The sequence below is a fragment of the Nelusetta ayraudi genome, unplaced genomic scaffold, assembly GCF_046127955.1.
Source record: "Nelusetta ayraudi isolate G7.1 ecotype Tasmania unplaced genomic scaffold, CSIRO-AGI_Nayr_v1 ptg000026l, whole genome shotgun sequence".
NCBI classification, from domain to species: domain Eukaryota; kingdom Metazoa; phylum Chordata; class Actinopteri; order Tetraodontiformes; family Monacanthidae; genus Nelusetta; species Nelusetta ayraudi.
The window spans coordinates 7,814,345-7,827,295 of record NW_027466076.1 but is presented as its reverse complement, the minus strand read 5'-3'; the positions used below and the strand labels follow the sequence as shown (position 1 = coordinate 7,827,295).

The 12,951-nt window shown below is 50.3% G+C and overlaps 1 protein-coding gene across 3 annotated transcripts in view; it reads right to left on the bottom strand.

The window, feature by feature from the left end:
- Window positions 1-12: 12 nt before the first annotated feature.
- lhfpl2a (LHFPL tetraspan subfamily member 2a) overlaps window positions 13-12,951 on the bottom strand; it is a 35,709-nt gene continuing 22,770 nt past the window's right edge. For all 3 annotated transcript variants that reach the window (XM_076029507.1, XM_076029509.1, XM_076029508.1), the window contains 2 exons: window positions 7,339-8,114; window positions 13-1,472 (listed from right to left, as the gene is read on the bottom strand). In XM_076029507.1, the coding sequence (XP_075885622.1) occupies window positions 1,216-1,472; window positions 7,339-7,756 (675 nt within the window). In that variant the 5' untranslated portion in view covers window positions 7,757-8,114 and the 3' untranslated portion in view covers window positions 13-1,215. The remainder of the gene's footprint in view (window positions 1,473-7,338; window positions 8,115-12,951) is intronic.

Here is a 12,951-nt window from a genome sequence, read left to right as displayed (position 1 = left end):
TCAAAAGCAGACTTGTTTTTCCCTTCACTTTATTTGTTTGGCTGAAACAAACGGGAATAGATGGGGCACTACCTACGACTGGACAGACTCCCTGAAACCAGACGTTAGTTTCAAAAAAACAAACAAACAAACAAACAAACAAACAAACAAAAAAACAAAACAATACTTCATTTAAGTGTCGTCATCGTTCCTTCCGAGTCTGTGTGTGTGTGTGTGTGTGTGTGTGTGTGTGTGTGTGCGCGCGTCCGCGCCGCATCCTTTCACAGGTTTGCTTGGTCTCGCCGCGAGCTCGCTTTCAGTTCAGCATCTCCAGAGAGGAGGGACGAAGGAGAATCCTCCTCGTTTGCAGTCCGCGTCGGCGACAATCCCATGTCGGATGCCTCTCCATCCTCGCCTTCGCCAGTACATTCTGTGCATCCTCCGCCGCCGACGGCGCGAGTAGTTTATTCCTGGCTGAGTAGTGGTTCCCTTGTCGAGGCGGCGCCCCCTCTTTCTACCCCCTCCCCCTCCCCCCCCTCCCCCCCCAAATCCCCTCTCTCACCCCCGGTTCGGACGGGCTGACAGATCCGGGCGAGCTGCTCCGCTGCGAGTGGAGGACTTGCGTGCAGCGGCGTTTCAAGTCCCCACACGTCTGATCAAAGCGCTTTACGTGAGAACTAACACATTCACCCAATGGCACGCACACAGCCGTACACTGGTGGCGGAGATTATTTCAGTGACAAAGGAAAACAAGCAAAAACAACAAACAAACAAACAAACAAACAAACAAACACACAGAACAAAACAAAAATTAAACACCAGTGTTTTCAAGGCAAGAGTGACACCATCAGCCCGGCCAGGAACGAGCTGAGCGATCATTCTGCGATCACGACTATGTACAAAATATATATAATCACACATATTTACAGGATGAAACAAAGCCGCTCCGGGCTTTTACCACGCGGTTAGAGAGAATACAATAATAGAAAAACAGCACCTCTAGTGGCAGAAAGACAAAGGGACACGCTGAGAGGACAAAACTTGGCACTTTGATTTGTCCCGCACGAAGAGAACAAAATAGACACATAAAGGAGTTTTAGTGGTAAACAACAAAAGCGGCCTTCGTTTCATAGGCCAGCCTACATCGAGAAGGGCAGGTTTTGAATATTAATAGCCTCTTAATCTGTTCTTCTTCTTCTTCTCCTTCTTCGTCTTCTTCCTCTCCTGGTCCTCACTTCAGAGGAGGCAGATGAGGCTCTTCCCCTCCTCGATCTCCTCCTGGACCTTGTCGCTGGAGGTGGCGATCTCGGCCTGCGCCGAGAAGACGGCGCAGACAAAGGTGAGCACGGTGCCGCCCATGGCCGTGTAGAAGGCCCAGCCCATGGAGCAGAGGCCGGCCCGGTAGGGGGCGGCGTCTTGGCCGCAGTACAGCTGGACCTTGTCTGAGCCCCAGCCAGCGGGGTACAGCATCAGACCCAGGATGAGGAACAGACCTGGGGAGGAAGCAAAGCGCAGCGGTGAGCAGCTTTGTATTTTGGATTGGCAGTCGGCGCGATCGCGTGCGTCTCCTCGGCCCGGGTGAGCGGGGACAGGATGCGAATTATAAACAGGAAGTCGCAGAACGCTGCTTTTAATAAGGTCACGCGAGCTCCGCTTGTTTGACTCCACTCCGCTCCGCTCCACTGCACGGCAGCTGGACCTTCTGAATTCTCTGGAACCTTGCTCATATTATCGAAAGCTTCGCCGTGTCTGACGCGCGAGGTTAGCATTCGTGGCGAAGTAGCGCAGACACCTGATTTATCCACGCAAGAGCAAGCACTACGGCGACTGTCTACTATCAGTCCTCTGCAGATTGTGAGAAAAACAACTCGTGCAGAACTGTGACGGCGGCCTTTTAACGTCGAGACATTCCAACCATCCCGCACGTGATAAGAGACAGGAGCCTGTAAACAACCACCCAGCGGCACCATCGCATGCTCTAAAGCGGACCAGATGTGCTCCGGGCTCTGGCCGACTCGGTGAATGATGAGCGCCGCCATATTACCTCCGTGACCTCCACCGCTCTCCCGGTACAGATACATTTCCTGCCAGGCTGCCATCACGGCATTCCACCGCATCCCATCAGGGCAAACAACAGTACCGCAAGCGGGCAGAGACGATTTCCTGCCGAGCCGTCTGCGACGTCGCTGGAGATAATTACGGCGAGACCTCCGGGATGTGAGGGCCTTAACCCGGCTCCTCTGGCGCATGTGGACGTCGGGGTCGGCGCGCAGCACAGAGCGAGAAAACAACAGGAAAAGGTAGCCTGGGTGACCCCCCCCCCCCCCCCCCTCCCCCCGGTATCCAGGTCACTTCCTGTCTTAGAGTGACCCACTTCTGCGGCTGTGCTGACTTAATGCTAACCCTCACGCACACACACACACACACACACACACACACACACACACACACACAGGCATAAACACAGTTTATTTCTTTGAAAGCTGTTCTCCGGTTACTGATCGGTTCTTGATTGCTTCTGTCTGAGCTCTCGGCAAATAAGTTTTTTTCTTCTTCGTCCACTTCAACGATGATTTCAACGCAGGGTGTGGAGGAAGCGATATTGAGTAGTGAGTTTTCCTTTCATTCATCATTCCCCTTACAGGTAAGTGTAATGCTTTGGTTTTATTAAGGCCGACTGTCAGTGAATGTTCAACTCATTTTCTTGCTCGTCACCCACTTTTGCGGCTGTGCTGTGTTAATACTAACCCTGTCTCTCTCTCTCACACACACACACACACACACACACACACACACACACACTCACTATCTACTGTAACAGCATGACTCTTTCAGTGGCTTCATGTCACGGGGTTTCCCTCCACTCTGCACTTCCTGCCGTCGACCCGGTCACATGAGTGGCCCGACGACCAATGGGAGCTCAGGAGGAAGCGTTGGCTCTAATGAAATTACGGCTAACGGGCGAAGCACAGCATCGCCTTAACGAGCGGCTCCTCCGAGCGCGAGGGCTTGGACTTTCCTCCCTCTTCCTCCCCCGCTCTCCTCTCCCCACTTTCCCCCGCCCGCTCTCTTAAAGGCGACCAATATCGTATTAAACAAGGAAATGAAAACTAGGTCATAAATTCTTTCCACATGTTGCTGCCCTGCCCAGACGTCCAGACCGGCTCCAGTGATGGATTGAAGGTATGGCTTTAATTCCCCGGCTGCCCCGCCCCCGTCCCGACTCCCCCTGCACTCACGGCCAGGACCCTCTAACCTAATATCCCACTGCAACCCCCCCACCCCCCACCCTGGCTGCTGCCCCTCTGCACTGGTTCTTGTCTCCGTCCATTTGCAAGCTGTCACGTCGCCGGGCATCAATCCTTTCGCGACGGGTGCCTCGCCCCCCCCCCTCGCTAACCTCTGCTCCCACATTTGCCTCCAGCCTGAAACGCAGCACAGCGGGCCGGCGCTCCGCTCCAAGAAACTCTGGCCTCCCTTCTTCTTTCCAGGAAAAAAGAAGAGGAAGAGAGGGGGGGGGGGTGAGGGGGGAGAGAGAGAGAGTTGGGTCCACCTCTGGGATCCACATGGCGAGAAAATAAAGGCACATCAGCGAGAGTCCTGACAGACTTATTCATATTCTACAAATGTGTTATGAAAATAGCCCGATTTTGGAATGTAAGTCACTTCTTTTGTGCACAGTAATAGGAACAAAACACCACCAGCAGTGAATGTTCCCTTCGCTGCTCTCTGTCAAACTACTGATCATCTCATCCACACCCCAACTGTAGTTCTGTAAGAGCTCTTGGTAACTATTTACCGGCCTTCACGCATTTGAAGTCCAGTTCCAGGAATCAGGCCCTTGTGATGTCACAAAGGGCTCAAAGGTGCTGCGCTGACGGGCCCAGCCAGGTGTTTTGCTTCTTGCTTTTTGTCCCCTTCAAAACATTTCGAGGATCCAAAAAGAAACACCAGTTCACACCAAGGGTTTTTATATGGTGAGCTGCAAACAAAGGTCTAAATAAAATGAATGAATAAAAATATGGGGTCTAAATGAGCTCTTTGGATCTACAATGTTTGCGATTGGTCAGTGATCCTCACTGTCGGTAAACACGGCCGACAAAGTCGTAAAGTGTGTTTACACTGTTACGTAAGAGGGCTCGATACGCACAATCACACTTCCCTAATTCCTGTAACACACAGAGTTACAGAGGGCGGCGCAACGCCGGCGTCAGCGTGCGTAAGTCATCGTCGCGGGGGGGGGGGTTGTTTTTTGTTTTTTTTTTGTTTTTTTTTTACGACAGGGCAGCGAAGGTGTTCGAAAACAAAACTTGTTCGAGAACTGGAGACAGTTTTACGGACGTCTCTGTTTGCCGTCTCGTCTCCGATCCAAAGGGGACGGATTTTCACTGAGTCAGCACCTCCCTCCCCCGAACCACCACTGGAGTTTACCTGAATGACCCTGTTCAAGCCATATACAGTATATACATATAGATATCTATATATATACATATACATATATGTATATTATATGTATACATATATACATATATATGTATAAATATATACATACATACAGTATATTATGTATTATAATATATAATGTCAATGTATGATGTATTGGTATAGCCTATGTATTGATATTTGAAAAAAAATATGAGACCCCCTTACTTTCCTTTGGGGCTTTCAGGGGATCTCATGGGGGAATCAGGGGAGTTCGACCCCTCTGGACCCCCCCTGTATTTCGCACACTGCACTTACGTGAAGGGAACAAACTGACCTGGAAGTCGGAGCTAAAACTAGTCGTCACTTTAAAGGCATCTAAAGAACAAGAAAACAACCGGCCCACGCAAAGTGTGTCAGCGGCGGCTGCAACACTCCAAAAGTTGAAAAGTCCAAGTGACATCACCGTGCGCGAGGATTAGCTTTTAATGGACTCGGGATTACTCTGGAGAAATGACGCCACCTCCTCTGGCAGCGGCGCCGCGACACCTCGCACCCGAGGTCCAGAACGTCCCATCGCAGTCGGTTCGCTTCCCGAGTTTAGAAGCGGCGAAAGAGTTTTGGGGTTTTTTTTGTTGTTTTTTTTTTTTTTTTCAGCCTTTTGCCCCACAGACACACAAAGGAAGCCCTGCCGCTTCCGCAGCTGTTTGAAGCTTCTCTCGGCCTCCTTCCTCCTCCGCATCCTCAGCCCTGGCCACAATCAGGAGGCTCTGCTCAGTGTTCCCCCCACCCCACCCACCTCTTTGTTGTGTGTGTCCTGCACCCGCTTCACAATCAGCAGTAACTAAGATTGCAATTCTTGCTTGAAATGACAGGGTCGTCCCAACATGCCCCGACGCTATTTGAGAGGACTGCAAAACGAATTTTCTTCTAAAAACGTTTGTCCTCAAACTGCAATCACTTCTTCGGGCCTGAACAAACAAATTAAAACGACAAGGAACGAGCGTCCCGCAGTTACAGAAACGGTTTTGCCTTCATTTTAAAAAAGCTGCCTTTGCTTTCATGAATCTTTAAATTCGCACGTCGACTAAACTACGGTCGGCAAACTCCCCCGGTCAGCTGATCGTGACTAAGTCGGCCCCCTCTTGTGGCCTCGTGCTCGCGTCCAGCTGCATGTACTGTAGGGACACAGTCCACTCGTGGCAGCTGCCTATTTGATGCGCTTGTAAAGAGGCGAGAGCGTCAAAAAATAAAAACCGTGCACGATTTGGAATGTTGGTGGTGAAATTGTCGGCGGCAGGGCCGATGAGTCGACTGCATCCTGAGCTGCTGGGACGGCTGCGACTGGACGGGTGACAAACTACAGCAGTGTGTTTTGCACATTTTTCAACACCAACCAAAAATATTATAAAATGACACTTAGACCTACATGGCCTAATTATGACAGTATAGTTTCTTAATGTATTTATTCTCACTCTTGGCCTCTGAAAGCGGATTTCCTGGGAGGAACTGAGGGAGGAAAATAGGCTCACGTTCCTTAAGTCGCTCTGTAATGAAATGTTATTATTGTTGGTGTGTCAATATTTCTGGACACACCTGACATTATCTCACAGGACACTAGCGGGCCGCGGCGCAGTGGTTGAAAAACACTGAACAACAGGCGTATTGCTTTTCATCCAGCTTGTAATCCAACTCTTACCATTATTATTATCATCATTATTATGATGATAATAATAATAATAATAATCCCCAACCTCCAGCGTCGAGCTCAGATACGGCCCGGGGACGTGACCTCGCTCACTAACAAACACGCAGACACACACGCCCTTAACACACAGACCCCGATATGCATGCGCGTTTGATCTCCCTCAGCTGAGCGGGTGAGGTGAGAGTACAGGGGTAAATATTTGGGTGGCCGTTGCTCCGAGCGACGTGCCGAGCTTTTAAAAAACAAAAACAACACACACACACACACACACACACAAAAAAAAAAAAACACTTCCGGACGGCCGAGTTCACCGAGGACTCCGGGAGAATCAAACATATCATTGTCGCTTGTGGGCGTCGTGGCGCTCGTAATGGGACGCCGAGGCGTCTCATTTACCTTGACCGACGCCGGACGCCGCAGGAATGAGGGGGAACAATAAAGGTCGGAGGAGCCCAATCAGGTTTTTTTTTTTTTTTTTTTTTTTCCCCTTTTCCTTTGTCCGAGTCCCTCTGTCGTCAAGTCACGCCATTCCTTTGCGCAGCGAGAGGAAACATGCAGGTCTGCTGCAGATTCGCAGCCACAGCAGCGACACCACTCGGGACCCCTACGGACAGCATTTTCCCGACTCGTTCTCACTGAGAGAATTTCAATACCTTTCCACCACCTTGCGTGAAATTTCCACAACTTTTAAATGCACAATGCTCATACTGAAAAGACATGAGCCTTAATTGTAATAATTGCTTCAAACTTACGAGGCTTACGGAGCTGCGAGGGTAGAGCAACAAGCTAATTCTGCTCGTTCGTAAGGCGGCACGGTCAAATTTCACGACGTTTCCAAGACTTTCAGTGATTTTACAAAATTCCATGACTTTTCCAAGGCTGGAAAAAAAAGGCATTTCAGAATGCCTTTATTTATCCCATATATGCCTTTACTTATCCCATATTTTTGATTAATTTCGTAAGGCGGCAGAATTAGCTTGCCGCCTTACAAACAGGCACATTCTGCTAGTTCGTAAGGAGGCACGGCCAAATTTCACGACTTTCAGTGATTTTACAAAATTCCATGACTTTTCCAAAGCTGGAAAAAAGGTATTTAAGAATGCCTTTATTTATCCCATATTTTTAATTAAAAGAAATAAACAAACTATTTACATATCTAAACGAGTGCTTATAAAAATATATATATATATATATACTGTATATATGTATATGCTCGGTCTTACTCTCACCTGCGATGCCTTGCAGCAGCCCGCACACGTTGAAGATGCTCTTCTTCATGATGCTCTGGAAGCACATGGTGAAGACGGAGATGAAGGCCACGGCGCACAGCAGCAGGATGCCCGCCGCCAGGAAGATGGACGTGGCCTGCCAGAACCCGCTGGCGATCTCCCCGAAGTGGATGGCGTAGGGCCCGCACAGGATGCCGCGCTGCAGGTGCGGCAGGCGGATGCAGCGGCCGTAGATGCCCAGCGTGGGCCTGTAGGCCTCGCCGGCCGCCGCGCCGCCGCCGCCGTAGACGGCGTCCGGGGTGCGCGGGAAGCCCACCAGCCAGTCGGTGCTCATGAAGGCGATGAGCTCGCCGAAGGCGGCCACTATGCTCAGCAGAGTCCACAGCATGGAGCGGCAGGTGACGATCACATGGCACATGCTGGCGGCGGGAAGGAGGAACCGGGAGCGGCTTCGCTCTGGAACGTGGAGGGAAGGGGGGTAGGGGGGGGCGCGTCGAAGGTTTCTCCGATCCTTCTCTCCGCCGAGCGAGCGATCAACTGTTGGACGCTTTGAGAGGGTTCGAGTCAATGATTCACCGTCGGCCCGCTTCCCTCTTTTTCTTCCTCCGCCGCCTTCTTATCTTCTCCCACCCGCGCCTGCTCTCCCGTCTTCCTCCTCCTCGCAACTCTCTGCCCTCCTTCGCTCGCGGTCTTCTGAGTCTCCACGGACTCGCGTCTACATTGTATTGACGTGGCGCTCACCGGGGGCCGGCCAGCTGGCGTCACATCAGACACACCTAGGGAGTGGAGAGAGAGAGAGAGAGAGAGAGAGAGAGAGAGGGAGAGAGGGAGAGGGAGAGAGAGAGAGAGAGAGAGGGACACATATGAGGTTTGATTGCGCAACAAAAAAGGATTTCATGTGAACAGAGAGCAAGTTTATCGATTAATCAATCAATCAATCAACCCCAACTGTTCAAAGGCTGTAAACCTTGCACCTTATTTTTCCTTTCTTGTTCTAAAAATATTTTATTTTAGTTCATTTATCTACTTATTTATTTTCAATTGATATAATTTTTTCTTCTCTGTCTATGATACTTTGCTGTATTCATGCAAATTTCCCCAATGTGGGATAAATCAAGGCTATTCTATTCTAATCGATCAATCAAAATACCTTAATTCACCTCCAGGGGTAATTTAAGAAAAAAAAAAAAAAAAAAGCACTGACTGCATTAGCCACATAAAAAATAACTTATAAAGCGTTACAAAGTTTTTGCCATGAAATTATGCATGTTTTTCCCATCATAGAGGAGGCGAAGGAGGGAAGTGCTGAGGAGGAGGAGGAGAAGGTGTAGAATTCAGGACAGGGTCGAATGACTTGCGCTGCTCAGTCAAAGTTCGCCTTTTCTGTTTCCCAGCGTGTTGACGTTTCGCTGATTTGCGATTTCGGGGCTTCGCCTTCGCTCACATGACTGAGGTCGTAAAGACGGGAGGGGAGGACAGGAACCGCACGATGTGGGTCTAGGTGTGTGGGGCGGAGATGGGTGAGTGGGCCGAGGGAAGCGGTGGGAGCGGCGGAACGAGAAGCGGATGCGGACGCGCGGGGGGGTGGGGCGGGTGGGGAACAAGCCGGAGGCCCCTGGTTGGGGCTGCGCCACACGGCCGACCCCAGGTCAGCCAACGGCTGATAACGCAGCGGCCGCCCAGCTGCGCCGTGACCGCTGATAACCTCGCTGACATGAACCCTGAGCGGCACTGCTGAGTCAGTGACAGCACGGCGGGAAAGGCCAAAAAACAGTGTCACACTGTAATGAGAAACTGTTGTTTTTAATTTAAAAACTATTTTTACAAAAAAAAAAGCTTTAAATTGTGTTTCGGCTACCTTCAAAAGTTTTGAGTTCACTGGATTTAAAAGGGTGAGCATTTTTCCCAAGTCTTCTAAATCGCATATTTACATTTTTTCATGTTGTACACACTCCAGATCAGAACAAATGTGGTCAGTATAGTCAATGTCTGTCTTTCCTGGATGCTAATTAAACTGCTTCCCCTTCTTTATTTACTACTTCTTCTTTTCAATCAAAACTGCAAACAGATCGTAAAGCCAGTAAAGGTGACAATTCAACCCATCAACCAAACATACACCACAGTGTTCATGCTGAGTGTCAAATGCGCTGCAGTAGCTATCTACTTGCACGCACAAGTTGGCTAGCACTGCTGCTAGCGCTCGCCAACACTGGCACAGACCCATAGTTTTCATTTTGCACTTGTGTGTTCTCCATATTCTACAACTCCTTCTTTGAAATTGTTTTCTGTTTAAATTGTGTTATTCTAGCTAGCAGCCCGCTAAGCTAGCCAGACAATACCAACGCGAGCTAGTGCCTAAAACTCCTTGCATTGCAAGCAGTACACAGAATCGCCAAGTCCCGGCTCGCGAGAAACGTAAGCTCTACAGCTATGCATTCAACATATTAAGTAGTTGATACACATGATTGCATTTTACAAATTTTCGTAACAGCTACGCACAGTCGTGACCGTGGCCACATCACACATCTTTAGCAGACTATGAGCTAACGTGTCTGTCCCAAAATATCCGTCAGTTCTTGCAGAAAACCTCAAAAGAGAGCGGAGCGGTGAAATTGTAAAACCATTTGACCATTAGACCAGTAGACCATAAACAGCACAAGCGGTCTGGTGCTTGACGTAAGTGTCTCCGACAGCGTTGTGAAGTGACCTCCTCCGCTTGTGCAACAAGTGAACGAGGAATCACCAGCAATATTTTCACACCCGCGGACATCGGGGCTCGTTTGAAATGGTTTCTGATGACAAAACACGAGATCCCAATAAACGGACAGCGTGGCGACGATGCCCCTATTAAAAAGCCATACGGGGCCTCTTAAGAATGCTCAATCTGTTTATGGTAAAAACTACAGCGGATGATAGCCAACTGTAATAAGTCAAAACAGAGTGGGAATGCCAGAAAAGATTTGAAAGATGCTTAGACGGTGTATTTTTTTGCGCTTGTGTTACAAAAAGAGCTCCGAGCCAACGCTGACAGTTGATTCTCTCTCTCTCTCTCTCTCTCTCTCTCTCTCTTTTTTCTTCTTTCCCCCTGCCCCGGTTTCCCTGCCGTCTCTGGGGAGTCTGTTAGTCATTCTCCAACCGGCGTTTGGCAGGGGCAGCAGGGGGAGCCGGGGGCCGCCGCTGACACGTGTGCAACACTCGCTCGTGGGGGTTTTTCCGTCTCGCGCCTGCCCCCCCCGGCCCTCCGAGACGAAGCCGTCCATTGTCGTCTCGTCCAAACAAGCCGGACTCGGGACGTAAACTTGGTCATCCTGTCGATGATATCAACAACGGCTCTCCTCTCCCCCCGCCCCTCCGCCCCTTCTTTTTCCTTTGGAGAAATGACCCAGATCTGTGCTGTCTCACTTGGCCAGTGTGTGTGTGTGTGTGTGTGTGTGTGTGTGTGTTAATAAAGAGTGTGTTTGGACAGTGTAAAACGGATGAGATCATGCAGCATCAGAACGGCCGCCTCCGGGTACATCTGGACCAAAATTAATTTCATGAATCACTCTCATTGCTTCGCCATGAGCGGACGCACGGACAGATGAAAACTCACTTACTGGACTTTTTTTTTTTGAAAGAAAACGGTCCCTCCCGCCCCCCGTCTTATAAACAGACCGTTGACCCGCGAGCGCAGACGGGGCGGGGGAGGGAGGGGAAAGGGAGGTCTCGGCGGCCCTTTGACGAGGTTGATGTTTGACGTTAAGATTGAAGACAAACGGGCGGTCCCGGGGCTTCGGGGGTCAAACATTTGCCAGCCGGTTTGCGGAGGCTAATTCCTTCCCTGACAGGAATATTGTTGGAAAACACTTTGGGGGGGGGGCGGCTGAAACAATGCAAACCAGCTGGGGGAGTTACGGCGCTCTGAAAGACCTTGCACACACGGCCTTTGACCCCCCACCTAAGCTGCAGAGCGTTTGCGTCACGTGCCTGCTGGTCAACACCCCTCCCCTGTCCCCCCGCCGAGCAGCGGGGGGTTGGGGGGGGGGCTCCGTTTGCCTCAAAAAGTGCCTGGAAATGTGGGCCAGTGGGCCTGAATCAAGCCCGGGCAAGTCCGCTTCTATTAATGTACCTGGTATTTGTCACATCAACACGCGGCCCCGAGACGTCTGCGCGCGGTTCCCAGGCGGGCCGATCCGTGCAGTTTATCAGGAACAGAAGTTTTTCCCAAGATAGACTGAGACGTGCTCTTTCTGCGGGCCTGAGTCAGATTTATGATGTCTTTTATAATCCTTGAGCAACAGACGGGTAGACCTGGGATTATTCGAGGCTCATTTTACATGCACAGGGGGAGTTTACAGCCTTCGGGCTGCAACCACCAACCTCATTACAGTGAGAAAAGGAGAAAACTTGTCTGTGCAGTCTTTGTTTTCCAATTACAAATCCCAAATGAGGCTCCGGATGAATTGTGCATATAGACGCTTAAATAGACAACAAGATAACAGATGGAAATTCCCCAAAATGTACATAGGCCACGTGAGCCGCTCCCGTAAAGCTCGCCGACGTCACCGCCAAATTCAAGAACACGCTACGTGTTCTTCAAGAAACGCTAGCATGTGTTGAGCAGGTGTCGCCAAGTGTGCACATTCATCATCCAAAGTCGCATAGCGACTGCTAGCACTCGGGGAGCCTCAAGCGACAAACGACGCACTGGTGATGCCTTGCTACTCCGCGTTAGCATCCAGTGGTTAGCCGATGCGCTTTTGGAGGGTCAACGAGGCGGTTTAAACGTCAGTCACTTACACCGATTGCACAGCTGCAGGGCCTGGGGGCGAGCAATACCCACGTTGAAGTTAGCGCGCCGCGCGATAAGTGTGCTGCACTAAAGTCTGTAAAGGGGGGGTGCGCAATCTGGACCACAGCTAAGGTGGTGACAAGGCCTGTTCCGTCGAAGTCGAAGGCATATAAAGATGGTTTTCGTCGAAAGGTTGGCTTAGGGGAAGACTAAAGGGATGACAAAATGGAATCCATCCAATAATCATCCAGGAGTCTTCCATCAAGTAATGCATTTAGGATCCATTAGACTTTAAGTGCAGCGATATCAATGTTTATCTGAAATGTGAATCCAGTGTGATAAGAGCTGTCAGTCGAGGAAACTCGAGGAAAAAACATACCACCCATGAATCAGCCTCAAGAGGGCACTTCATGGTCAGGTCAGGATCAGGTCAAAGATTTAAAAAAAAAAAAAAATCATTAAGATGTGTCAGTCGCACTCAAAGTGGCTTCATCCAACGGCGCCACCCACAAAGACTTCAAACGTTAGCACTGAAAGAGCTTCAGCACACAAGTCCCAGGTCAAACCCCCTCCATTCAGCTTTTCTCTTATCACAGCGGGGCCCGAGCGGCAGGAAACTCCTCCGTGAGTCGCCGCTGCCAGGAAGCGATCTGCATATCTATGGACGTGCTATGACTGGAGGACCACGTCACCATGGAGAGTGTTTGTTTAGAGCCTGGATGAGGAGGCTCAAAGAGGTTTACACACACCGAGGAGAGAGCGCCGGAGGGCAGGAGTGTATGAGGGTGTGGGGGGTTGGGGGGGATGGGGGGGGGGGGGGTGGATACGCTCCTACTACAACC